Here is a 26,076-nt window from a genome sequence, read left to right on the forward strand (position 1 = left end):
TCTGATATTATTCAGGTGTATTCAAATAGAATTTGGCTCATCCCGTAGTTCCCTTTCCCTGTGTGTGTGTGTGTGTGTGTGTGTGTGTGTGTGTGTGTGTGTGTGTGTGTGTGTGTGTGTGTGTGTGTGTGTGTGTGTGTGTGTGTACTGTATTTGCACGCCAAGGAAAGCTATTTGATATTTTCCCCTTGTTCATCAAAATTGTAGGATGAAGTCATCCCCAAATTGTAAAAAACAACTGACATCAAATTGAGGCTTAATACACACACACACACACACACACACACACACACACACACACACACACACACACACACACACACACACACACACACACACACACACACACACACACACACACACACACACACACACACACACACACACACACACACACACACACACACACACACACACACACACACACACACACACACACACACACACATTACCAGATGAAGTAGGCATATTGATGCAATGCCTCTCCGTTTCCAGTTACCACTCTCTCTTCCTTCTCTCTCTCTCATCCTTCTCGCTCTTTCTCTCTCTCTCTCTTTCTCCCCTTACTCTTTCCTCTCTCCATTCTTCCCTCCTCTCTCTCCTCTTTCTCTCCTCTCTCTCCCCCCCTATCTCTCCTCTCTCTCCCCTTACTCTTTCCTCTCTCCATTCTTCCCTCCCTCTCTCAGGGACAGTAAATCAGTGCCTCACTCGTTCCTATTTTCAGCCGATAATTAATTTCTGTCAAAAAATCTAATTGATGTGCCGGGATTTGGTGGGCCTTCTGTTTGGTGAGCCTTCTGAAAATGATAACCAACCACACACAGCCAGCCAGCTGGAGGCAGAAAAGTCTGTAGTAAAAGTACCTCAGACTCTGCCCTTTTTAAAAAGAGATTAGTTCACTAAATCACACACAGCGACCGCCGGGGCCCCTGATCGCTCAGAACACAGACACCCACAAATGGGAATTTGTTGTGAAGTTGACAAATGATTGAGGCTTTCGCCATCTCTGTCTCTCCTCCGCTTTCAAAGTGTTTTTTAAATTTGTATGTTTGAATGATTTATTGGCAGATTGACTTGTCTCAACCCCCGTCTGCCCTTGAGTGTTAGGGTGTGTTAGAGTGAGCCGTCGCGCTCACTAACTGAAATGTGTTTTTTCTGTCTCTTTCTTTTCTTCCCTCTCTTCCTGTAGTTTTCGCACAAACAAAGGTCTGGGATACTCTGCACACTTTGTGGGCGGCTGTTTGATTGTGACCTCGTTAAAGTCCAAGGGGAAGGGCTTCCAGCACTGTGTGAAATATGACTTCAAACCACAGAAGGTAGGCAGACGGCCAGGCCGTCCGACAGACAGACACGGTCCTGTGGGAGACACACACACACAAACCTAGCACTCATAAAACATAGAAACACGTGCTAAGTAGGACACACAAACATGTTCTCTTTCGCATAGGACACACAGAGAACATAGTACACATACACTTCCCTCTTGTCTAGGCCCTTGGGATGAAGCATAGTCATTTGGTCCTTCCTCTGGGGGCCAGTATTGTCAGAGCAGAACAGTGAAAAAAGGGTAGCAGGAACGAGAGAGAGGGATGATGTAATGGGGCACGACACACAGCCAGACCATAGCACCCAGACCCAGTCAAGCCCAACAGCATTGGTGAGATCCATGGTACCCCTGGCCAATTAAAACTTGTTATCCCCCGGAGTGGAACAACGCTACTCTACTTCCTCCTCAGACTCAGAACCTCATTCTATCTTTAGGCCTCTGTATTCCACAGTCGGTCTTATCTCCCAAGCTGTCTGCCTGGTAACTCTAATAACCTATTTCACTGGATTCTTCCAATGTCTGACAGAAATCTGAGCAGCCGATGTAGGTGGGATTGTAGCCCAAGGGGTTTAGGAGCTGATCGGGCGATGTCTCATAAGGGTAACTCTGTGAAGGCAGCCAGGAATCAGGCTAAATTAAGGCTGGCCAATGCTTTTTTTGGTGGTTTGCTGCTGCCAATGTGAAACTCATGATAACATAGCCTATTATTCATTGTATCTTGTAAGTAACTTCATTACCATTGTTGTAAATTAAATTATAATTTAAAACATTATAACAACAACAACAAAAATGTGTGAAACTGGTGAGGTGTTTAGGGTGTCATAGAACTATAATCTCATTCTAGTGCTGTGGTTAAGTTGTTGTTTCAGTGGTACATGGTGACCATGGTGGTTAAGTTGTTGTTTCAGTGGTACATGGTGACCATGGTGGTTAAGTTGTTGTTGTTTCAGTGGTACATGGTGACCATGGTGGTTAAGTTGTTGTTGTTTCAGTGGTACATGGTGACCATGGTGGTTGTTGTTTCAGTGGGACATGGTGACCCTGGTAGATATTGTTTCAGTGGTACATGGTTACCCTGGTGGTTGTTGTTTCAGTGGTACATGGTTACCCTGGTGGTTGTTGTTTCAGTGGTACATGGTTACCCTGGTGGTTGTTGTTTCAGTGGGACATGGTGACCATGGTGGTTGTTGTTTCAGTGGTACATGGTTACCCTGGTGGTTGTTGTTTCAGTGGGACATGGTTACCCTGGTGGTTGTTGTTTCAGTGGGACATGGTGACCATGGTGGTTGTTGTTTCAGTGGTACATGGTGACCCTGGTGGTTAAGTTGTTGTTTCAGTGGGACATGGTGACCCTGGTGGTTAAGTTGTTGTTTCAGTGGGACATGGTGACCCTGGTGGTTGTTGTTTCAGTGGGACATGGTGACCCTGGTGGTTGTTGTTTCAGTGGTACATGGTGACCCTGGTGGTTGTTGTTTCAGTGGTACATGGTGACCCTGGTGGTTGTTGTTTCAGTGGTACATGGTGACCATGGTGGTTTAGTTGTTGTTTCAGTGGGACATGGTGACCCTGGTGGTTGTTGTTTCAGTGGGACATGGTGACCCTGGTGGTTGTTGTTTCAGTGGGACATGGTGACCCTGGTGGTTAAGTTGTTGTTTCAGTGGGACATTGTGACCCTGGTGGTTAAGTTGTTGTTTCAGTGGGATATTGTGACCCTGGTGGTTAAGTTGTTGTTTCAGTGGGACATGGTGACCATGGTGGTTGTTGTTTCAGTGGGACATGGTGACCCTGGTGGTTAAGTTGTTGTGTGTTGTTGTTTCAGTGGGACATGGTGACCATGGTGGTTAAGTTGTTGTGTGTTGTTGTTTCAGTGGTACATGGTGACCATGGTGGTTAAGTTGTTGTGTGTTGTTTCAGTGGTACATGGTGTCCATGGTGGTTAAGTTGTTCTGTGTTGTTGTTTCAGTGGTACATGGTGACCATCGTTCATGTCTACAACCGCTGGAAGAACAGTGAGATCAGCTGCTACGTCAATGGAGAGCTCGCCTCCTACGGAGAAATTACCTGGTTCGTCAACACCAGCGACGTAAGTAGCAATCGATCCATACTATACTGATCATCGTTGTTATAATGTTATTCCTGCGGTAACCACAAACCTCTACGCTCACACAACCATTCTTACCCATCTATGCTGTGTTATGGGATATTGCTGAACCTAGAAGTTGTGGTTGTTATGCATGTGTGTAACCAAAAGTATATTTTGATGCCAGTTTTCAATCAAAACATTTCTCTGAAGTCATCAATCAATCAACAAGAAAGCCTTGCAGCTGTCCATCCAGAACTCTTCAATTTGAACCATTGTGCTTTGCATAAAAAAGTTTCCACACAGACGTATGGTATATGTTGTGATTGATATACCACAGAGACCCATTGTTACTGCAGTACAGGTTGTTAGAAGAGGACAGCACCTCCCCACAGGCCCCACTCTTTCTGATTGATTGATATAATCACTGTCTCAGCTGACAGAGGGCTCAAGGGTGAAACCACTCTCTTTGTCTCTCTGCCTCTCTCTCTCTCTCTCTCTCTCTCTCTCTCTCTCTCTCTCTCTCTCTCTCTCTCTCTCTCTCTCTCTCGCTCTCTCTCTCGCTCTCTCTCTCTCTCTCTCTCTCTCTCTCTCTCTCTCTCTCTCTCTCTCTCTCTCTCTCTCTCTCTCTCTCTCTCTCTCTCTCTCTCTCTCTCTCGCTCTCTCTCTCGCTCTCGCTCTCTCTCTCGCTCTCTCGCTCTCTCGCTCTCTCTCGCTCTCTCGCTCTCTCGCTCTCTCTCTCTCGCTCTCTCGCTCTCTCGCTCTCTCGCTCTCTCGCTCTCTCGCTCTCTCTCTGCCTCTCTCTCTCGCTCTCTCGTGTGGAAGACAAGATTCTCATGTCAGTTTTAGCCAAATGAAGATGCTTTACTAATGCAATCCTCTTGGTGTGACAGTGTCACAGAGGGCCTCGATACCCTACAGTAGATATGGCTGATTGATACCTCTCCCTCCTTGATAACAATGCTAAGCTCATCCCCTGCCTATTTACACATGCTCTAGGAAACATACAGGAGGGAACAGATGAATAGAAATGTATGTTCTCTGTATGCCGATGGTGTGTTGATTCACACTCATTCATGCTGTTTGAGTTGTCATCGTTCTCTTTATTAACGCTTGTTCATTTCTCCTTCCTTGTTTCCCTCCTTCCTCCCTTCCTCCCTTCAGACGTTCGACAAGTGTTTCCTGGGTTCGTCAGAGACGGCGGACGCCGACCGCGTGTTCTGTGGTCAGATGGGGGCGGTGTATCTGTTTGGCGAGGCCCTCAGTGCAGCCCAGATCCTGGCCATCTACCAGCTGGGGCCTGGTTACAAGGTAGGTAGAGGCAAAGCCCAGTCATCGTGCAGTATGCAGTAGTCCCACTATTCCAAAACGCCCTGACATTTGGATACCCAACAGATCAAACAAGGAAGGTCTGCACTCATCAATTTGATGTGAAACATGAATGATTGTGGATCTTCCTCCTTTCTCATATCATTCATTATTTCAAGATACACTACAGACTATCACTAGTAGTGTGTAAGGTTTAAACCGAACAGAAAAATAGAAATGAAAGTCACACTCAAGTCTCCTTCCTGATAATTGATTTGACCTCTCTGCCGTCTCTCTCAGGGCACGTTCAAGTACAAGGCTGAGAGTGACCTCCTGTTTGCTGAGCACCACAAGACCCTACTGTACGACGGCAAGCTGTCCTCTGGCATCTCCTTCTCCTACAACCCCCGCGCCACTGACGCTCAGCTGTGCCTGGAGTCCTCCCCCAAGGACAACGCCTCCATCTTCGTCCACTCGCCACACGCACTCATGCTGCAGGTACGGACGCACGCACAGAAATGTGTTTTTGGCAGTGCTACTGCACCGTAATGTAAACCATCTAAGCTAGACATCGAGTCAATGTTGAAAGAAGTTATCAATCCACCCTGACTAATGGCACTTCTGCAGGTTATTCTTATCCCCTACTCAGGTGCCTCGGCCGCTTGTTACACACACACACACACACACACACACACACACACACACACACACACACACACACACACACACACACACACACACACACACACACACACACACACACACACACACACACACGTTTTGTTCTTCTATCTTCACGGGGGATCTACAATTAATTTCCATTCAAAATCCTATTGGCCCTGACCCTTAACCTGTAACACACACACACACACACACACACACACACACACACACACACACACACACACACACACACACACACACACACACACACACACACACACACACACACACACACACACACACACACACACACACACACACACACACACACACACACCTTCAGACAGATAATGAAGCACCTCCATCCGGCTCTATCTACCTCTAATTAAAGGAAAAGTTCACCCATTTTGAATGTTATATTGTTTTCGTGCATCTCTGAGTGATGTTCTATCGATTCCCTGTGTCATTTCATTGCCATTATTGCCATTCAAGCAGGCAGAAATCCGTCTCGTATGAAGTAGCACTGTGTTAAAGTCACTCTCACTACACTGGAAGTTAATAGGAATACGACTTTTAGATCACCAAAATGTCTATCATACATGTCAGATTTCAATACTGGCCGAAGTCATAATTCGGGAGGATACCTTCTCTCCAATGTGAATGCTGATCATATTTCTGTGATATTCCTACCTCTAGAAATGTGTAATTTAATGGAGGGCCTAGCACATTTTTCCCATTTGCCTGCCTCTTTAGTCCAGAGTGCATTGCAGGGTGCAGTTGTCATAGAGATGAGAGAAAGGAGATAGGAATCCAACGACAGTCTGCTGGTTGGGAACGTATCCAACAAATCTGTCCCAGAATTGCCCAGAATGCACCGCGCAGCCCATTGATGTAGCAAGGGCAACTTTTCCCATCTCCTCAAAAGTATATCTGCTGGTGCGAATTTCAGACTCCACTCGGTGAGGCACATATACATAGACTTTAAATCACTGGCCACTTTAATAATGGAACACTAGTCACTTTAATAATGTTTTACTTATTTTGTTCTGTTATGTATTCTATCCTATTCTACTGTATCTTAGTCTATGCTGCTCTGACATTCCCCATCTGTTATGTACTGTATTCTATCCTATTCTACTGTATCTTAGTCTATGCTGCTCTGACATTCCCCATCTGTTATGTACTGTATTCTATCCTATTCTACTGTATCTTAGTCTATGCTGCTCTGACATTCCTCATCTGTTATGTACTGTATTCTATCCTATTCTACTGTATCTTAGTCTATGCTGCTCTGACATTCCTCATCTGTTATGTACTGTATTCTATCCTATTCTACTGTATCTTAGTCTATGCTGCTCTGACATTCCCCATCTGTTATGTACTGTATTCTATCCTATTCTACTGTATCTTAGTCTATGCTGCTCTGACATTCCTCATCTGTTATGTACTGTATTCTATCCTATTCTACTGTATCTTAGTCTATGCTGCTCTGACAGATATTACTGCACTGTTGGAGCTAGAAACACAAGCGTTTAGTTAGATATTACTGCACTGTTGGAGCTAGAAACACAAGCGTTTAGTTAGATATTACTGCACTGTTGGAGCTAGAAACACAAGCATTTAGTTCGATATTACTGCACTGTTGGAGCTAGAAACACAAGCATTTAGTTAGATATTACTGCACTGTTGGAGCTAGAAACACAAGCATTTCGTTAGATATTACTGAACTGTTGGAGCTAGAAACACAAGCATTTCGCTACACCCACAATAACTTCTGATAAACACGTGTATGTGACAAATAGAATTTGATTTGACATCAATCTGCAGGTTGAACATAGTGAGGTTGTAGTCTCCTACATTGATAGTGCAGTTTGTTTAGGGGATTTTACAGCAAACTAGCTACTTCACATGCTGATTTTGTGTTTGGTATTATTGTGTGCAGCTACGTTTGCTAGCAAGCTATCCAGCCAGCCCATAGAGAGCATTGCATTGTGGATTTTGTCGTAAACTTGAGCTACAACAGACTTCCACAACGATTTTCCATGTTGCTACCAACCTTATTATGACGCTAAAATGAAACATTTGTTCACAAAAAAACATTGTTCTCACATAGTGGTGTTATTTAGCACTGTAAATGAAAGGGTGGATTGTTCCTTTAAGATAGAGGTGAGAATGAACCACTCTGCACCTGGCTGGCTAGCAGGCTGGGAACAGAACATTACCCTGTTCTATTACAGAATTAGATCTGCCTACCAGTCGTTTCCATATTGAACCAAGGTGGTGTTTCCTGAGTTTTCTTTAAGCACTTTATTAAATTATACAATACTTTATTTGACCTTGTAGTTACTGAGGATGATGAGTTAATTTATTTCTGAGTCATGTAAATTGGCACGTTCTGGTGGCTACTTGTTAACATGTAAGTTCCAGGTAGCAACAACTAGATGACAAGTATTGTAATGAAAGTGCTTCACAAATGTATTTCTCTCCAACTCTCATTCAAATCCATATTTTTGACTTTCTTTATCACAGAAGGTCGTCTGCATGCCTGATTAAATGCACATTAGGAGGCACACACACACACACACACACACACACACACACACACACACACACACACACACACACACACACACACACACACACACACACACACACACACACACACACACACACACACACACACACAGCTGTCCTTTTTATTTAATGACTTTCCATTCTCCTATTGTCTCTCTCACTGTAATTGAGTTTTGTCTCTGAGCCTCACAGCGCGTTTAGTCAACGCATGAGCTCCTTTGTCTTTCTGAGGCAGCTCGGCCTGTGTGTTTGTACACACACACACACACACACACACACACACACACACACACACACACACACACACACACACACACACACACACACACACACACACACACACACACACACACACACACACACACACACACACACACACACACACACACACACAAACCCCATCGTCTATTGTTAGCACATTGTTAGTATTCCATTCATGGACGTGTGTCTGTAGCGTAGTGTCCTCTACGTATGTGTTCACAATGACTAATATCTTGTTTCGTTGTTAGACGGAAACGTAAACACACGAGGAAAAGGGCCTTGCTCATAATAGCACATTTAGCTGCTGTGGGATCTGACCGTATGAAACCACGAAAATATTCTATCCACAGAACTCATTTAGCAAAACCCTCATCAGGGTAAACAGACTAGACACCTGAGCCATGTTGCCTCGGAGACTAACTCAACGTCGCGGTAACGCGCCCGCCACTCAGCCCATCACCGTTAGCGATAGGTGTAATAGTGCTGTAAAGGAGACAGATGTTCAGAGGAGTTATGCTGTGTTTTCAACACCACACCAGGTGTACAAGGGAGAAATGTGACACCGCCTCCAATCCGCGTTGTTTTCCACCGGAGACGAAAGCAGAAGCAGACTGACAAGACCCAGCCTTTGTTTCCAGTCCATAGGGTTGGGATAGGGTTCTGATTCTACTGTATTTCTACCTCTGATCCTTGTGTATGTATTCCTCCCTTCTTCAGGATGTGAAGGCTGTGGTGACCCACTCGGTCCAGAGTGCCATCCACTCCATCGGGGGAGTGCAGGTCCTCTTCCCCCTGTTTGCACAGCTGGATCACCTCCAGCACACCAGCGATGAACTGGACACCTCTGTCTGGTAGTGGACTACTGTCTGATTCTATTCATCGATTGATTTGACTTTATTCAGTTATTTTAAAATACTGTACACATCCGTGTGTAGCCATGTGGGAGAAAGTGCATTGTGTTGATGGGGGCGGTGCTTGAACTCGCCCTGCAGTCTGGAGTATTTTGCTTTTCACTAAGTAGAAGTTGTTTTGTTCATTCAATGGATTCAACCATGCATGATGGCAGCGCAAATGGCATACTAGCTGTGAATATTAGTGCCCTAGTCCTTGAGTGATGTTGTCTGGTCCTACTCACTAAACCTGGATACCAGCTGTGAATATTAGTGCCCTAGTCCTTGAGTGATGTTGTCTTGTCCTACTCACTAAACCTGGATACCAGTTGTGAATATTAGTGCCCTAGTCCTTGAGTGATGTTGTCTTGTCCTACTCACTAAACCTGGATACCAGCTGTGAATATTAGTGTCCTAGTCCTTGAGTGATGTTGTCTTGTCCTACTCACTAAACCTGGATACCAGTTGTGAATATTAGTGCCCTAGTCCTTGAGTGATGTTGTCTTGTCCTACTCACTAAACCTGGTACCAGCTGTGAATATTAGTGCCCTAGTCCTTGAGTGATGTTGTCTTGTCCTACTCACTAAACCTGGATACCAGTTGTGAATATTAGTGCCCTAGTCCTTGAGTGATGTTGTCTTGTCCTACTCACTAAACCTGGATACTAGCTGTGAATATTAGTGTCCTAGTCCATGAGTGATGTTGTCTTGTCCTACTCACTAAACCTGGATACCAGCTGTGAATATTAGTGTCCTAGTCCTTGAGTGATGTTGTCTTGTCCTACTCACTAAACCTGGATACCAGTTGTGAATATTAGTGCCCTAGTCCTTGAGTGATGTTGTCTTGTCCTACTCACTAAACCTGGATACCAGCTGTGAATATTAGTGTCCTAGTCCTTGAGTGATGTTGTCTTGTCCTACTCACTAAACCTGATACCAGTTGTGAATATTATGTTGTGTCCTACTCCTAGTCCTTGAGTGATGTTGTCTTGTCCTACTCACTAAACCTGGATACCAGCTGTGAATATTAGTGCCCTAGTCCTGAGTGTACCAGCTGTGATGTTGTCTTGTCCTACTCACTAAACCTGGATACCAGTTGTGAATATTAGTGCCCTAGTCCTTGAGTGATGTTGTCTTGTCCTACTCACTAAACCTGGATACTAGCTGTGAATATTAGTGTCCTAGTCCAAGTGATGTTGTCTTGTCCTACTCACTAAACCTGGATACCAGTGTCCTAGTCCTGTGAATAAACCTGGATACCAGCTGTGAATATTAGTGTCCTAGTCCTTGAGTGATGTTGTCTTGTCCTACTCACTAAACCTGGATACCAGTTGTGAATATTAGTGCCCTAGTCCTTGAGTGATGTTGTCTTGTCCTACTCACTAAACCTGGATACCAGCTGTGAATATTAGTGTCCTAGTCCTTGAGTGATGTTGTCTTGTCCTACTCACTAAACCTGGATACCAGTTGTGAATATTAGTGCCCTAGTCCTTGAGTGATGTTGTCTTGTCCTACTCACTAAACCTACCAGCTGTGAATATTAGTGCCCTAGTCCTTGAGTGATGTTGTCTTGTCCTACTCACTAAACCTGGATACCAGTTGTGAATATTAGTGCCCTAGTCCTTGAGTGATGTTGTCTTGTCCTACTCACTAAACCTGGATACTAGTTGTGAATATTAGTGCCCTAGTCCTTGAGTGATGTTGTCTTGTCCTACTCACTAAACCTGGATACTAGTTGTGAATAAAGTCCTTGAGTGATGTTGTCTTGACTCACTAAACCTGGATACTAGTTGTGAATATTAGTGTCCTAGTCCTTGAGTGATGTTGTCTGGTCCTACTCACTAAACCTGGATACCAGCTGTGAATATTAGTGCCCTAGTCCTTGAGTGATGTTGTCTTGTCCTACTCACTAAACCTGGATACCAGTTGTGAATATTAGTGCCCTAGTCCTTGAGTGATGTTGTCTTGTCCTACTCACTAAACCTGGATACCAGCTGTGAATATTAGTGTCCTAGTCCTTGAGTGATGTTGTCTTGCCCTACTCACTAAACCTGGATACCAGTTGTGAATATTAGTGCCCTAGTCCTTGAGTGATGTTGTCTTGTCCTACTCACTAAACCTGGATACCAGTTGTGAATATTAGTGCCCTAGTCCTTGAGTGATGTTGTCTTGTCCTACTCACTAAACCTGGATACTAGCTGTGAATATTAGTGTCCTAGTCCTTGAGTGATGTTGTCTTGTCCTACTCACTAAACCTGGATACCAGCTGTGAATATTAGTGTCCTAGTCCTTGAGTGATGTTGTCTTGTCCTACTCACTAAACCTGGATACCAGTTGTGAATATTAGTGCCCTAGTCCTTGAGTGATGTTGTCTTGTCCTACTCACTAAACCTGGATACCAGTTGTGAATATTAGTGCCCTAGTCCTTGAGTGATGTTGTCTTGTCCTACTCACTAAACCTGGTACCAGCTGTGAATATTAGTGCCCTAGTCCTTGAGTGATGTTGTCTTGTCCTACTCACTAAACCTGGATACCAGTTGTGAATATTAGTGCCCTAGTCCTTGAGTGATGTTGTCTTGTCCTACTCACTAAACCTGGATACTAGTTGTGAATATTAGTGCCCTAGTCCTTGAGTGATGTTGTCTTGTCCTACTCACTAAACCTGGATACTAGTTGTGAATATTAGTGCCCTAGTCCTTGAGTGATGTTGTCTTGTCCTACTCACTAAACCTGGATACTAGTTGTGAATATTAGTGTCCTAGTCCTTGAGTGATGTTGTCTTGTCCTACTCACTAAACCTGGATACTAGTTGTGAATATTAGTGTCCTAGTCCTTGAGTGATGTTGTCTTGTCCTACTCACTAAACCTGGATACCAGCTGTGAATATTAGTGTCCTAGTCCTTGAGTGATGTTGTCTTGTCCTACTCACTAAACCTGGTACCAGCTGTGAATATTAGTGTCCTAGTCCTTGAGTGATGTTGTCTTGTCCTACTCACTAAACCTGGATACCAGCTGTGAATATTAGTGTCCTAGTCCTTGAGTGATGTTGTCTTGTCCTACTCACTAAACCTGGATACCAGCTGTGAATATTAGTGTCCTAGTCCTTGAGTGATGTTGTCTTGTCCTACTCACTAAACCTGGATACCAGCTGTGAATATTAGTGTCCTAGTCCTTGAGTGATGTTGTCTTGTCCTACTCACTAAACCTGGATACCAGCTGTGAATATTAGTGCTCCAATCCTTGAGTAATGTTCTCAATCATGGCTTTGTGGCTGTTGTCTGCCCTCAAGGGAAAGGTGTTGCATAGATTGTGTTCTCACAGCAGAATGGTGACACCCTCATTATATTAGCCATTACTATAGGATATACCCTGTAAGGGGCAAGTCTTACTCAGCAGATAACCACTCTCTCTCTCTCCCAGTTGCACTTTGCTGTCCTTTGTGATGGAGCTGTTGAAGAACTCTGTGGCTATGCAAGAGCAGGTCCTGGCCTGCAAGGGCTTCCTGGTCATCGGTTACACCCTGGAGAAGGTGAGAGACGTGATACACACACCATCACCCCCCCCTCGCCAGAGACACATTCACACTCTGCAGTCTTCCTCTCGTCCGTCCTAATTGCTGTTCTGTGCTGAAATTGAAAGATGGATAATATGATTTCCCAGCACTCTGTCCATTACATCAGAGAGGAGCAGATAGTGAGCTGTCTGTCCTTCAGCCTCAGTGCTGTGCCCTCCAATTCCGTACTGTATTTGTCTGTTCTGAGACCAGTGCTAAACGCCCCTACATCTGCTAGCTTGTGATTGTGTCCGCGTGTGTGTGGTCAGGTATACAGGTTACTCTAAATGTCTATTTACATCTAAGGCCCTAATTGCTTAGCTGCATTTAGAGGTTACAGTGGGCTTGTTAGACACAGAGTTAACCTGATTCACCTTTCTCTCTGTGGATGTCCTCTGCTCCCTCCCTCCTATGTAGTCTTCCAAGGTGCATGTGACTCGGTCCGTCCTGGACATCGTGCTGGCCTTCGCCCGTTACCTCAGCAACCTGCAGAACGGCGTCCTGCTGCTCAAGCAGCTGTGTGACCACATCCTGTTCAACCCTGCCATCTGGATCCATGCCCCTGCCAAGGTAAGAGAGGAGAGGTACTGGCACAGGAACACACACATGTGCAGGCAGGTAGACGCATGCACGCTGACACACACATGCACGGTGACACACAGTCAAGGACACAGTTGTGCAAGCAGGTAGGCACATGAAGACACACACATGTGACGTGTAGACAGGCAAACACACACACACACACCCATCCACCTCTGCCCATCCCATCATCATCCTTTCATACTCTAGTCCTTGTGTATCTCCTCCAGTACATGAGAGCGACAGCCCACCATTCAGTCGGTTAGGCTATTGGATTTTATTTCTGCCTCACCTCATGCTCGGTTTTTCACCTCAAATCAAATGTTGTTTGTCACATGCGCTGAATGTAGACCTTACAGTGAAATGCTTACTTACAAGCCCTTAACAAACAATGCAGTTTTAAGAAAAATAAGTGTTCAGTAAAAAATAGATAAGTAAAAAAAGATATATATATTTAATAATAATATATGTAGTAAAATAACAATAGCGAGGCTATATACAGGGGGTACCGGTACCGGTACAGAGTCGATGTGCGGGGGCATCGGTTAGTCGTGTGTGTGTGCTCTTACGTGTGTGTGTGTGTGTGTGCGCATTCACCCCCCAGGTGCAGTTGGTGTTGTACACCTACCTGTCCACTGAGTTCATCAGCACGGTGACCATCTACAACGCCATCCGCAGGGTGGGCACGGTGCTGCAGGTCATGCACACGCTCAAGTACTACTACTGGGTCGTCAACCCCCAGGACCGCAGCGGAGTCACGCCCAAGGGCCTCGGTAAGAGAACACACACATGCCTCCCTACACACACACACCTCACTCTTTCATATTTCCACTAACACACACTTTTCTACACACACTGATACAGACGGGTACCTCTCCTCCCCCAGACCAGAGTTGCTGTAGTGTTGACATGGAAGTTGAGCAGCACGCTGCTTTTGCTGTGTGGACCTGGGTCCATCATCCAGTCCTTTGTGTCCCCTGCAGAATGTGCTTTCCTGTCCTCCTTGTACCTCTATGTTGTCTCCTAAACCTGGAATAAACATGTTGTATTGTCTACCTACAGCTGTGCGCTCTGCATCGCGTCCTAAATAACATCCTTTTGACAACAGACCTTCTCTAATGACTTTATCTCTGCGTGTGTGTCTGTGTGTGTAGACGGTCCGAGACCCAATCAGAAGGAGATCCACTCTCTCAGAGCCTTTCTGCTGCTGTTTGTGAAACAACTCATAATGAAGGTTAGTTTATAAAGTGTATATAATGAGAATTTCGTTTGATATTCAAAATAATATATGTATTTCGCCTTTTTGCACCTAATGTTAATCTCCAAGAACTATGATCGGTGAAACGTTAGATTTATATTCTGTGCTCTCTATTTTCAGGATTACGGAGTGAAGGAAGATGAGCTTCAGAGTATTCTCAACTACCTGCTCACCATGCATGAGGTTACAACTAAAAGATCATTCAAAATATCATGTCCTATACAGTGCACTACTTTTATACAATAGATACTTTATTGTTAAAACGAGTATGCAGCTGCACCATGCAGTGTCCACTCTCCAGTAATTCCTGTTCGTTCTTACTCGATGCTCCTTTACAGTTTTGAGGTATAAAACTGCCCACTAGGTGGCACTCTAAGCCAACAGTTCCGGCCTCCCAGACCCTCTCTCCTCTCTGCTATAGATAGACAGACCAATCACACTGTGCCGGGGAACCGACCAGGCTCTTTTTAACCGTTGCCCAGTTTCACCAAGCCCTCCCTCTCACAGAAGCCTCTGTGTTTACACTGCAGTGATGCATAAAGAAATGATGGTGCTGTAAAACAAGCAGGATTGATCCCTGCAGGAACAAGGGGAGTAACTGCTCTCCTTCAGGAGCTCTGCAGTCATCTGTGGATTGTTCATTCATCAGATAATTCCCTTGTTTCCGTGTATTATTCATCCGTAGATAATCAAGATGGAAACTGGTTTGATCTTTGATGTTGTGTCACCAATTAATCAATAATTAGTGCGAAAATAAACAGTATTAATTATTGCACTTACATGGTCAATGCCTGTGTTTGTGGGTACTCCGCATCCATGTGGTTGTCTGTACAGTAGGGTGTGTTTTGGTGTCTGCTTCATGATGATACATGGCGTAACAGCACACCTACTAGCCACACTATTCATCTCTCGTTGGGTTGCATGACTCCACAGTGAAAGGCGATGCTAATTGCGAGCCCATTAGCGCGCGCACACACACTATTTATCATATTGCTAATAATGCTAACAACAGGGCCTCCTCCCTGGTCTGATTCATTCAATTCAGTACAACTGTATTTATTTTCCCAGGACGACAATCTAATGGATGTGCTTCAGCTGCTGGTGGCTCTGATGTCGGAGCATCACGGCTCCATGGTGCAGGCCTTTGATCAGCGCAACGGAGTACGGTGAGCTTCAGGAATAGAATGACCCGCCGCCCATCACAGAGCTCCAATGGGAGTGCCCGTTCCAGTCGTTTGACTTCTATGACGGTACTGTAACTATAACGTCATCTCCCGTGGCAACGGGTGGCGCACACTCCACCACAGGCCCTGCGGCCTCTGAGAACAAGATCGCTGTGATGTGAGCCTACTTTGTGTGTGCCGTCGAAATGGTACCGTGTTACATTTGTAGTGCCGGAGACGGTACCCTATTTCCTGTATAATAGTGCACTACTTTTAACCAGAAGCTATAAAGGGACTAGGCTGCCATTTCAGATGTGCCCTTGTGGTTCTGTTTGTGTTTCATGAAGCCAAAATGAAGCCAGATGACACTGAGGCCAATACAGATGGTTTACTGGCTTCATTTGATCCTTTATCTGCAGGACTATTGACATTCGGCGACGACGGCGCACAAGATTTATGTAGCTTATTTAGTCACCCTGTTTGCATTCTCTGTCACAGGGGGTTAAATGTAGTGTGTCAACCATGCATGTCTGGGATGGTGTCTGATATAGGCCCACTTTCAAGGCTTCTGGAAATCTTTGTCTGACGCGCATTTTGGGTCCCTTGTCATTTTACTAGCCACTCATAAAGGCTCCAACCGCCTCTATTTTATGACCCAAGTAGATGTCCTGTATAGTAGGTTCACAAAGCAGATATAACCTGTCATGAAGTGATTCTGTAAATGTTTGGTTCTGATACACTAATTTTGGTTTTATAATTTGAGAAACTGTTAAATTTGCTTAAATGTGTGAAATTAGTTATTCGTGTGTTTTTCTTTGTTTCTGTACAGGGCCATTTACAAGCTGCTGGCTTCCAACAGTGAAGGAATCAGAGTTCAGGCACTCAAAGTCTTGGGCTACTTCCTCAAACACTTGCCCGCTAAGTAAGAACAACTAATATGTTGCTGTCACTTACCTTGTACTCTTGTCTGTAGGATATTATTAAGAATTGTCTGTACGTTTGGTCACATAAAAGCACTCAATTCTGCCCTGAACATTAAAAGCACATTTGTTCCAGATTAAAGAAGGACTCAGTTAGGCTCAGTCATTGATGTAATTATTCCTATTCTATAGTAATTTACCTTCAGGCAGCCAAAAGTGTTTTCAATTCAAAATGGCCTCTCCTCAGTTATATAATCCCATCATGGAGATGAGTATCTACAGAGAAAAGGGTCTCATTCAGGTGGAGGTCGATATCTAATCCTCGTTCAGCCTGGTAGTAAAATGAATAGCTGCTATTAAAGCCCCTTCTATTTCTCTCTCTTTGGAGAGTAAATTGCCTCTAGTTGTGTAGAAGTGTTTTAGATAACAAATTAGCCACTCGTAAGCCTCCTTTGGTTCAGCGACCAATTAAGATGTCAGAGTCGAAAGACAACAACCCAGGATGAAATACAGTGCAGGTCTCATTGAGGCTCTATTTCCAATTCTACTGATTCCTTTTTGATCTCCCAACGTTTGATCAGTGGTAGTACATATTCCCCAGCCCCAGCATCATCCTCAGCTCTAGCCTCATCCTCAGCTCTAGCCTCATCCTCAGCTCTAGCCTCATCCTCAGCCCCAGCATCATCCTCAGCCCCAGCATCATCCTCAGCCCCAGCATCATCCTCAGCTCTAGCCTCATCCTCAGCCCCAGCATCATCCTCAGCCCCAGCATCATCCTCAGCCCCAGCATCATCCTCAGCCCCAGCATCATCCTCAGCTCTAGCCTCATCCTCAGCCCCAGCATCATCCTCAGCTCTAGCCTCATCCTCAGCCCCAGCATCATCCTCAGCTCTAGCCTCAGCCCCAGCATCATCCTCAGCTCTAGCCTCAGCCCCAGCATCATCCTCAGCTCTCCTCAGCCCCAGCATCATCCTCAGCTCTAGCCTCATCCTCAGCCCCAGCATCATCCTCAGCTCTAGCCTCATCCTCAGCCCCAGCATCATCCTCAGCTCTAGCCTCATCCTCAGCCCCAGCATCATCCTCAGCTCTAGCCTCATCCTCAGCCCCAGCATCATCCTCAGCTCTAGCCTCATCCTCAGCCCCAGCATCATCCTCAGCTCTAGCCTCATCCTCAGCCCCAGCATCATCCTCAGCTCTAGCCTCATCCTCAGCCCCAGCATCATCCTCAGCTCTAGCCTCATCCTCAGCCCCAGCATCATCCTCAGCTCTAGCCTCATCCTCAGCCCCAGCATCCTCCTCAGCTCTAGCCTCATCCTCAGCCCCAGTGCCACCCCCCCCCAAAAAAAGAAAAAACATTTCACTCTGTTTGTTGTTGTTTCGGGAACACAGTCCAACTTTCTCTTGAAAGTTGGAATAGTAGAATGTACAAGCTTGTCAGAATGTCCAGATCAACTAGCCCATGTCAGCTACCATTTTTTATCTAGGTTTTGTAGCCCATAGATGTTGTTGTAATGTCTGAGTCACAGATATATCACATGAAAACACATTGGACATGCTTTAAACCTGCAACATTTGCTCTGCACCCCATTTAAAAAAAGTCAAATTGCAGGAAATACTCTTTAAATTTGCAACATTTTCTCTCCGCCAACAAGAGGTGACCGAACAGTTTGTCATAAACAGTGCTTGTGCCCTTAGAAATCGACGTGGGCATGCGTGCGTGTGTAGAGGATGTTCCCTAATGCTGGAAGGGGGCCTGAGAGAAAAACTCTGAGACAGTCAGACTCTTTGCTGTCTGACTAATACTATCTTTATCATCCCAGAATATGTACAGATGCGTGATACTCAGAGATGAAAGCTCTGAGGGATACTTGTCTTTGAAGGGTCCTGACAGGCCTCTGCAGGGTTGCTTTTTTTCATGTCTTTCAACTGTGTTCAAATGTGTTCTGATGCCCTGGTAAACTTACACAAGCGGCGGTTCACAAACATTCATAGTCCTTGACTCACCCTATGGCTTCGGGAATTTTCCTTGTCTGTCCTCAACCAGTCCTTGACCGACAGCCCAAAATGGAATATGTACTGCCCGACATTTTGGAAACATTGCTTGCTATACCATACAATGGTGCCAAGTAATGCTTTTGTGAATTTATAGTTAACTGTCTAGTTAAAATGTTTGCATGTAATTAAGTGCAACACGATACACTGTGGATACAGTGATCAGTGCGCTGGTACCAAATGTCAATGGATACTCACTGATCGTTTGACCCTTGACCTTTGTTCCAGGAGGAAGTCAGAGGTCATGCTGGGTCACGGGCTCTTCTCCCTGCTCAACGAGCGACTGATGCTCCACTCCAACCAGTTCAGCATGACAACCTACAACGTGCTCTTCGAGGTCAGTTAGTCCCTCTCTCGTCTCTTCCTTGCCGTGTATGTGTAGGACAGTCTATAAGAAAATGTAGTAGTTCTCTTTGCCTCCCCCATAAATCCTAATACTAACTGCCCTCCATTTTGTATTTGCATTGGCTGATGATTTCCATCACTGTATTAGTTCAGTTATACATGCACTGATTACACATGAATGAATTCTGAGAACACATTATTTAGATTAGAAGTGTGTTTTCTGAGTTAACACTTTTATAGTTTGTTTGATTAAGTTGTATAGAACGTGTAGTTAAACTCTAGTTTTCCTGTGGCCTGCGTCAGCTCTAGCTATTCTCCTTCTGTCTGGACCTGAATAGCATATCCCTTCTGAAAACATTGCAGTCCGTTTTGAATCATGATGTTCTATCATTACCCATTGGTAATAACTCAAATGATGGTCATTTGTGTGAATGTATCTATGTTATAATGGCATACCAAGACTTTTGATGGACATTAATGCACACTATATTAAACGCCACAGGAATCATTGTATCTGACCTTGTAAATATATGGGATCGTCAGGAGACACTGGGGGAACGTCCTGTATTCCTCCTCTGCTGTTACTGTGAGATTGCCGTCTATTCGATTCGGCACTGATTCTTGTTGCGTATTTCTTCTGTAAAGACTTGGTGAACACATAGGAACATATGTGGATTTCTGTATGGCCCAATGTACCTCTTCCCTGGTGCTGTTAGTATGAGCTATAGATGCAGAAAGTATTTATGTAAATCTCATATCTCCCTTTTCTGTGCAGATCCTGGTTGAACTGAATACTGTGGAATTGCAATGTGGAACTCATGTACTTCTTGGTGCTATGAGCTATAGATTCACATAAAAGTATTTATGTCTCTCCTCTATTTCTCCCTTTTCTTTTCTCCCCTCGTCTCTTCTTTCTCCTCCTCCGTAGATCCTGACCGAGCAGATCTGCACTCAAGTGATCCATAAACAGCATCCGGACCCCGACTCCAATGTGAAGATTGTCAACCCGCGTGAGTCACCCCTCGGCATCCCACCACTAAATAAATCCCCTTTACCTACCGCTGCTTGACCAGACCTAGAGAGCCTCCTCTCCCTCACGGCCGCTGCCACTGTTATATACTGGCCAACAAATGTGGAGCATAAATTGAGGCTACAAAACTATACTACTCAAACGGTATGTGATCATATACGATTAGGCTAATAGTGGTCGTGTTGGGCTATAAGAGGTCGTGTTGGGCTGGTACATTTTAAGTCCATCGTTGTTTTGAAAAAATAATCAAGACGAGTAGTTATTGAGAGAAAAAAAAGCTACGTAATGAAATTATATTGTGATAGTACATTTAAAAAAAATAATGTTTCACAGCAAATGAAAGTTGTGAAATATCCGTTTTATTCAGTTGATGTTCACACAACAGCTGAAGTGGAACTGTATGAAATGAGTGCATCGTTAAAGACCTCATGAAATCAACACCAGGCCCTGCGGCATTATATAATGTTAATACTTTTGAAACTCAACTGTCATTTTTCAAAAGTAGGTATTTGATCCCATCCGGGAAATGATGCAACAAGCTAACATGGCAACTTAATATTTCATTAAGTTGATATACTATTGCATTATGTGGTGTTTTTAATAAGAGTTTAGAGGAACAGGAATGTATAGTTCAAAATGTATCTCACAGACAAATGTACTGTTTTTCTGGGCAATTAGAAAGATTTAAAATGGCTTGAATTATGGTCCTGTCTTCTGCAAAGGGTTTCTCATTTGATGTTTATCTTTTTAATATTCTGATAATGTACACATACAGTCATTTAAAGTAATACTCCCAGAGATGTAGCTGTTTCCCTTTACTACCAGTGGCATATTTTTCTATACATGCCTCATTAAGAGGGACAACGTCCATGCTTAGTTTCTGTTTGATGCAACGTAACAAGCCCATAGCAACCTCATTGCTTTGATCAATGTACTTGTCTCATCCTGTCCTCGTCTAGTATTTTCAGACCATTACTTACCTCTAATTTCACATGCCAGCTCTCAAAACCTTTTCATATGTGGGAGAATCAACTTCCCCAGCTGTGGCGGAGAGGGGGAAAAGAACTGAGTCAGGCTGAAATCACAACCGAGGTTTACTTGAACCCTGCTCTAATCGTACAATTTAGCCTCATTTGTGTGTGTGTGTGTGTGTTACACACATAGTCACACATTGATTAGCATAGGCCCTTTATTGTGGTAAAGGCATCCAGTCATGTGCACTACATGGAGACAGTCCTATGTGCTTTTTGCATGTGAACTGAACACACTTTATGGGAGTTCTGAGCCATGGGAGCACCATGGAGTCTGTTTCTCCTTTACTGTAGCTGCCTGCGTTCTCTTCTTGATGTTATCTGCTCTGAAGCCTCAAAATGGGCCTGATTGCAGTCTTTAGTAACGTCAGAGCGAATCAAACAAACTAAGGAAGTACCGTTTCCCTTAAATTAACTCCATGGAAAGAACCCAAGACCAAATGGGGGGGGGGGGGGAGACCCCATACTCACATCCCTCCATCCCCCAGTAACATGCAGAGGTCATTTTCTGGCAGTGAGAGTTCAGTGATTCATAATTTGATTGACTAAGGCGTATAGAAACAACAAACGTCTGGTCTGCGAGGGGTCCTTGTTGGTTACCATCGGTTACCACCAAGGTCCAAGACGACAAAGTGAAATCATAACCCCCCCCTTCCTGACTCAAGCTAAATGGACACTGACATAGTCTATATAATTCATCTAAACAGCCTCTTTAGGTTAACCAAAGAAAGGGTTCCAGGAAGCCTGCATAGGACTTTGGCAGGCGTGGTACACAAACAAACACACACACACATCTCTGAGTTGAAACAATATCAAACTTTGTTTGATTGTTTCCACCACATAGATGTTGAGGTGTCTGCTGACAGTGAAATCAAGATGGCTTGTGACACAATGATTCACACATGTTGAGATGAATTGTCTGATTGTGTTGTTGAATTGTGGTCTGACTCTTACTCCCTCTGCAATTGATTTGTTTTCTTGGAAAGTGTGTTCATTTGAAAAATATGTTATATTTTTGCTATTTAGGATACACAATTTGAATCACTCATAGGGAGTAAAATGGTATTATTCAGTATCAATATTAAGATATTTAAAATGTTTTTAAAATCAGTATTGTAGCATGTCACAATTTTCATACTACTTTCAAAACAATCAGAATTTATTTAGATTTATTCATTTATTTAAATGAATTCTCAGATTATGTCTCTTGCTTAATCACTTCTTATTTGGTGAATCAGTATTAAAAACTCCTTATTTTAATGATGATATTATACTATGACAGACAACAGTCTGTTCTCTGCATTCCTCTGCTGACCGTCTGTTCTGTACGACCCGAGTCAGTAACCCTGCAGGGAAAGTAGTGCGTCTGTGTATTAAACCGTGTCAGACACCGTAACGGGGCATTAACAGAACGTGTTTTCCTGTGTTTTGACAGAGGTCCTGAAGGTGATCGCTGCCCTGCTGAAGAACTCTCCCCTCTCCCCAGAGAGCATGGAGGTGCGCAGGGTCTTCCTGTCAGACATGATCAAACTGTTCAATAACAGCAAAGATAACAGGAGGTAAGGAACGTCTCAGCCCTGAAGTGTACTACCAAGTACACCACATTGTAGTACACTACATAGTACACTACGACAGGGTCTTCCTGTCAGACATGATCATGATCTGTTCAATAACAGCGTATATAACAGGAGGTAAGGAACGACTCAGCCCCGGAGTGGACTACTCTGCAATAGACTACCACTAAACAAGAACTGGGTTCAAATAGAATTTGAAATCATTCAAATACTTTCAGGGTTTGCTTGAGCCCCCCTCGAGTGCCAGGTGGGAGGAGCTTTGCAGTTTTGCGACTATTCCATTGGTTCAGTTGCGCCAGGCAACCTCTATCAAGCACAATCAATCCACTCTAGGGAGTATTTGAAAGGAAACAAATACTATTTTAACCCAGGTCGGCACCAATATCACTTCAGTACAGCCCTCTGGTTGAGTTCAGGACGTTTTCCTGGCATACATCCCCTGTCCGATTACATCTCCCAGTTCCTCATGCTGGCGCCGTGCTGGGGCTTTACTGCAGTGAGGCCAACAAGCTTTGTCCTTCATATGCTCAGAGTACAGGATGTTTTGAAGATGTGTGATATTGTGTATCTGTACACTACATGAGTGTGCTGTGTATGTAGAATTGTTTTCAAATGTTTGTGTGTATGCCCGCACATACAGTGCTTAGTCTTCGGAGCGCTCATATCTTTGTGTGTGTTTGTGTGTGTCTATCAGGAGCCTGCTGCAGTGCTCGGTGTGGCAGGATTGGATGCTCTCCCTGTGCTTCATCAACCCCAAGAGCAGCGAGGAGCAGAAGGTCACTGAGATGGTGTACGCCATCTTCCGCATCCTGCTCTACCACGCCATCAAGTACGAGTGGGGCGGCTGGCGCGTGTGGGTGGACACCCTGTCCATCACCCACTCCAAGGTCAGAGAGCTCATTAACCCCGTCAGACGGTCAACCAAACTCTGTCTCACGGAGAGCACCAGGGCTTCTGGATAGGTTTCTATACGTCTCTGTGGATTGTCGACTCTTTCTCTTGCTCTTCCAATCTATTTGTTCTCTCTCTCCTCTTTTTAGCTACGTCCTTTTCTCTTTTTCATTATTTTGTGAACACACACACTCCCCGCTCTCATTCACTCTCCTCTTACTTTCTCTCTCTTTCTTTAGCGCTGAAATTAGACTCCACTCACCTCGCTGCCCTTTCTCCTACCTCAGCGTCTCCAGGGCGCTCAGCCGTCAAGATCTATCTCAACTCTCTATCCAGCCAGTCAGGGGCTTCCATGTTTTAAGTTTGATCCTGACATAATAACAGTCTCAGAGGAAATGTCCAAAGATCCCCCCCTATCCTCAACGACCCACTCATAGATTAATAGTGACTGACTAACAGAGAAGTGCCTCTCTCTCTGTGCCCGTCAGATCAAGCCTGGTGGAAATCTTGTGCTGATTATGATGTGAAAACGGCAGTGTGCTGGCTTAATGGAATCAGTTATTTTTCCTCTTCCATCCCTTCTAGTCATTTATTTATGTATTGAGTTTCCCACTCTCTAGTTAAACATAAACTACCGGCTCTTCTTATTTCAGAAACTCAATTTAAAAAAAGGCTGTTTAAAAATGAATTGTTGATATTGGATTACGGAGCCAGGTTCCAAGGCAGTGAAGTAATTTGGTCGGCGTCGGATTGTGGTGTGGGTGGTTTATAAAGCTTGGCAGATTGAAGGTTGGTTGAGGGGTACTAGGCTATTTTTGTGTTGAGGTCGATGTCTATGGAGTTCTGAGGATGTAGTGATGGATAAAGGCCACTAGGGGGCACAGTTACACCATTTGGCACTGTCTCTCCTTCTCAGGACTGAAGTTGGTTGGCTTGGTTGCACAGTATTTGCGAGACCAAAAGCTCTCGACCTCAACATTTACGTACCCCACCTCAACCCTGTCCGTGTGTACCCAACCTAAAGGTTGTATGCGAAAAATTAACTTTGTGTATCCATTATCATATCTGACTGAAGGATTTCTCATATCATTGGTAAGGACAGTGCTGAGTTAATATGTCGTTGTGGAGACGTGGGAAAAAACAAACAAAGACTGCTACAAAATGACATCACCGCCAATTCTGGCTAGACTGTTCCAAATGATTCTGCTGCCGTTTCTGCATTTTTGCCTTGGGACTTTAAGTCTCTTATCGTGAAAGGCATTTTTTCAGTCATTTCCTTTTTGTGATTTTTGTACTAGATTTTTGTACTTTTTTTTTCATTTTGTACTAAAGCTGTTCATAGACAAATGATAAGGACTATTTCACTTCAGAGTTTTACACAAGCTTAAACATCAAATCACGATGGTTGCTTTCTACACTGTAGACTGTAGCAGTAAATACACAGCATTTATTCATGAGACCTTTAAGAAATGTCATTTTTTCCATGAAAGCACACCATGAATGATTCTTCACATATTTATTGATATATTGTATATTAAAGAATAGTTTTGCAGTAACATGACCCTTTTAAATGGGCTGGGAGCGGATGTGAAGACACATGTTAAAAGTCATAGACTTGTCCAATTGACATCAGTCCTGTGCAGTAGAAAATAAACCCAAAGTGACTGTTTATTTGTAAATAACACCTTGTGTGTTTAGGGTTGTGTGTCGCCCCGAGCTTATTGCTGTAGCACGTTGCACATGGCCACAATCACACGCTGCTCTGTAGTTTCACTTTACGACACTGCCATACCAGCCGCTGTGCAAAAATGTGTGCGACTGAGTAAAAATGTGTGCGACTGAGTAGTGGAATTGATCATTCTCTTCAGTACTGGACAGATGGTAATTGCCCTTTTCCCATAATTGCACAAGATTAATGCTCTTGCTGCTTAGCTCTGTTTACAGTGCCCATGCTCTAATCTAAAAACAGCACCACACACACACACACACACACAGAGGGTCCCATGCAGTCTTTGAATTGAGTAGGTGCGGCGGGCACTAGCCATCCAGATACATGCATTTGCTATAAAAAAAAGCAGGAGAAACTCAATTGCAATTTTATTGTCCGGTTTGATAGATTTCCTGCCACCTCTGTAGCACCAGAGCTGTTTGTCACTGTTGCTCTCCTCCCACTGCTGCTGTGTGTGTGTGTGTGTGTGTGTGTGTGTGTGTGTGTGTGTGTGTGTGTGTGTGTGTCTACCACTCTCTCCCTCTACCCACACACATTGTCTCCTCCTTCGCTCTGAGGTTTCTAGAAAGCCTATTCTGAACACATTGAATATTCATCCTGAGCTGCACCTCAACAATCAGAGAAACAAGGCCTCATCAATTTAACCAGCCCACTGGGATCATCCTGATAAATACAGACACACGTTCAGAAGTATCTACATACTGTATACACACACCTTCTGCTATGCATCTAAGCCTCTATTCATTTCATGTTTTATATGCCGTTTGGAACACATTGTGTATATTACGAAATTAAAAAGAAGTGCCTCTGTTTCTTATGTGAATTTTTATGAAAATTGCATAAATTAAT

General features: G+C 44.2%; 1 protein-coding gene across 5 annotated transcripts in view; it reads left to right on the forward strand.

The window, feature by feature from the left end:
* LOC124001246 (lipopolysaccharide-responsive and beige-like anchor protein) overlaps positions 1 to 26,076 on the forward strand; it is a 399,363-nt gene that overhangs the window by 66,483 nt on the left and 306,804 nt on the right. For all 5 annotated transcript variants that reach the window (XM_046307891.1, XM_046307893.1, XM_046307892.1 and 2 more), the window contains exons 7-22: positions 1,190 to 1,316; positions 3,291 to 3,410; positions 4,572 to 4,718; positions 5,016 to 5,213; positions 8,931 to 9,064; positions 12,523 to 12,631; positions 13,073 to 13,225; positions 13,839 to 14,007; positions 14,389 to 14,468; positions 14,613 to 14,675; positions 15,561 to 15,658; positions 16,485 to 16,577; positions 18,856 to 18,964; positions 19,901 to 19,982; positions 22,469 to 22,592; positions 23,302 to 23,494. In XM_046307891.1, coding sequence (XP_046163847.1) covers positions 1,190 to 1,316; positions 3,291 to 3,410; positions 4,572 to 4,718; positions 5,016 to 5,213; positions 8,931 to 9,064; positions 12,523 to 12,631; positions 13,073 to 13,225; positions 13,839 to 14,007; positions 14,389 to 14,468; positions 14,613 to 14,675; positions 15,561 to 15,658; positions 16,485 to 16,577; positions 18,856 to 18,964; positions 19,901 to 19,982; positions 22,469 to 22,592; positions 23,302 to 23,494 — 1,999 coding nt within the window. The remainder of the gene's footprint in view (positions 1 to 1,189; positions 1,317 to 3,290; positions 3,411 to 4,571; positions 4,719 to 5,015; positions 5,214 to 8,930; positions 9,065 to 12,522; positions 12,632 to 13,072; positions 13,226 to 13,838; positions 14,008 to 14,388; positions 14,469 to 14,612; positions 14,676 to 15,560; positions 15,659 to 16,484; positions 16,578 to 18,855; positions 18,965 to 19,900; positions 19,983 to 22,468; positions 22,593 to 23,301; positions 23,495 to 26,076) is intronic.

The sequence above is a fragment of the Oncorhynchus gorbuscha genome, linkage group LG17 (genome assembly GCF_021184085.1).
Source record: "Oncorhynchus gorbuscha isolate QuinsamMale2020 ecotype Even-year linkage group LG17, OgorEven_v1.0, whole genome shotgun sequence".
NCBI classification, from domain to species: Eukaryota; Metazoa; Chordata; class Actinopteri; order Salmoniformes; family Salmonidae; genus Oncorhynchus; species Oncorhynchus gorbuscha.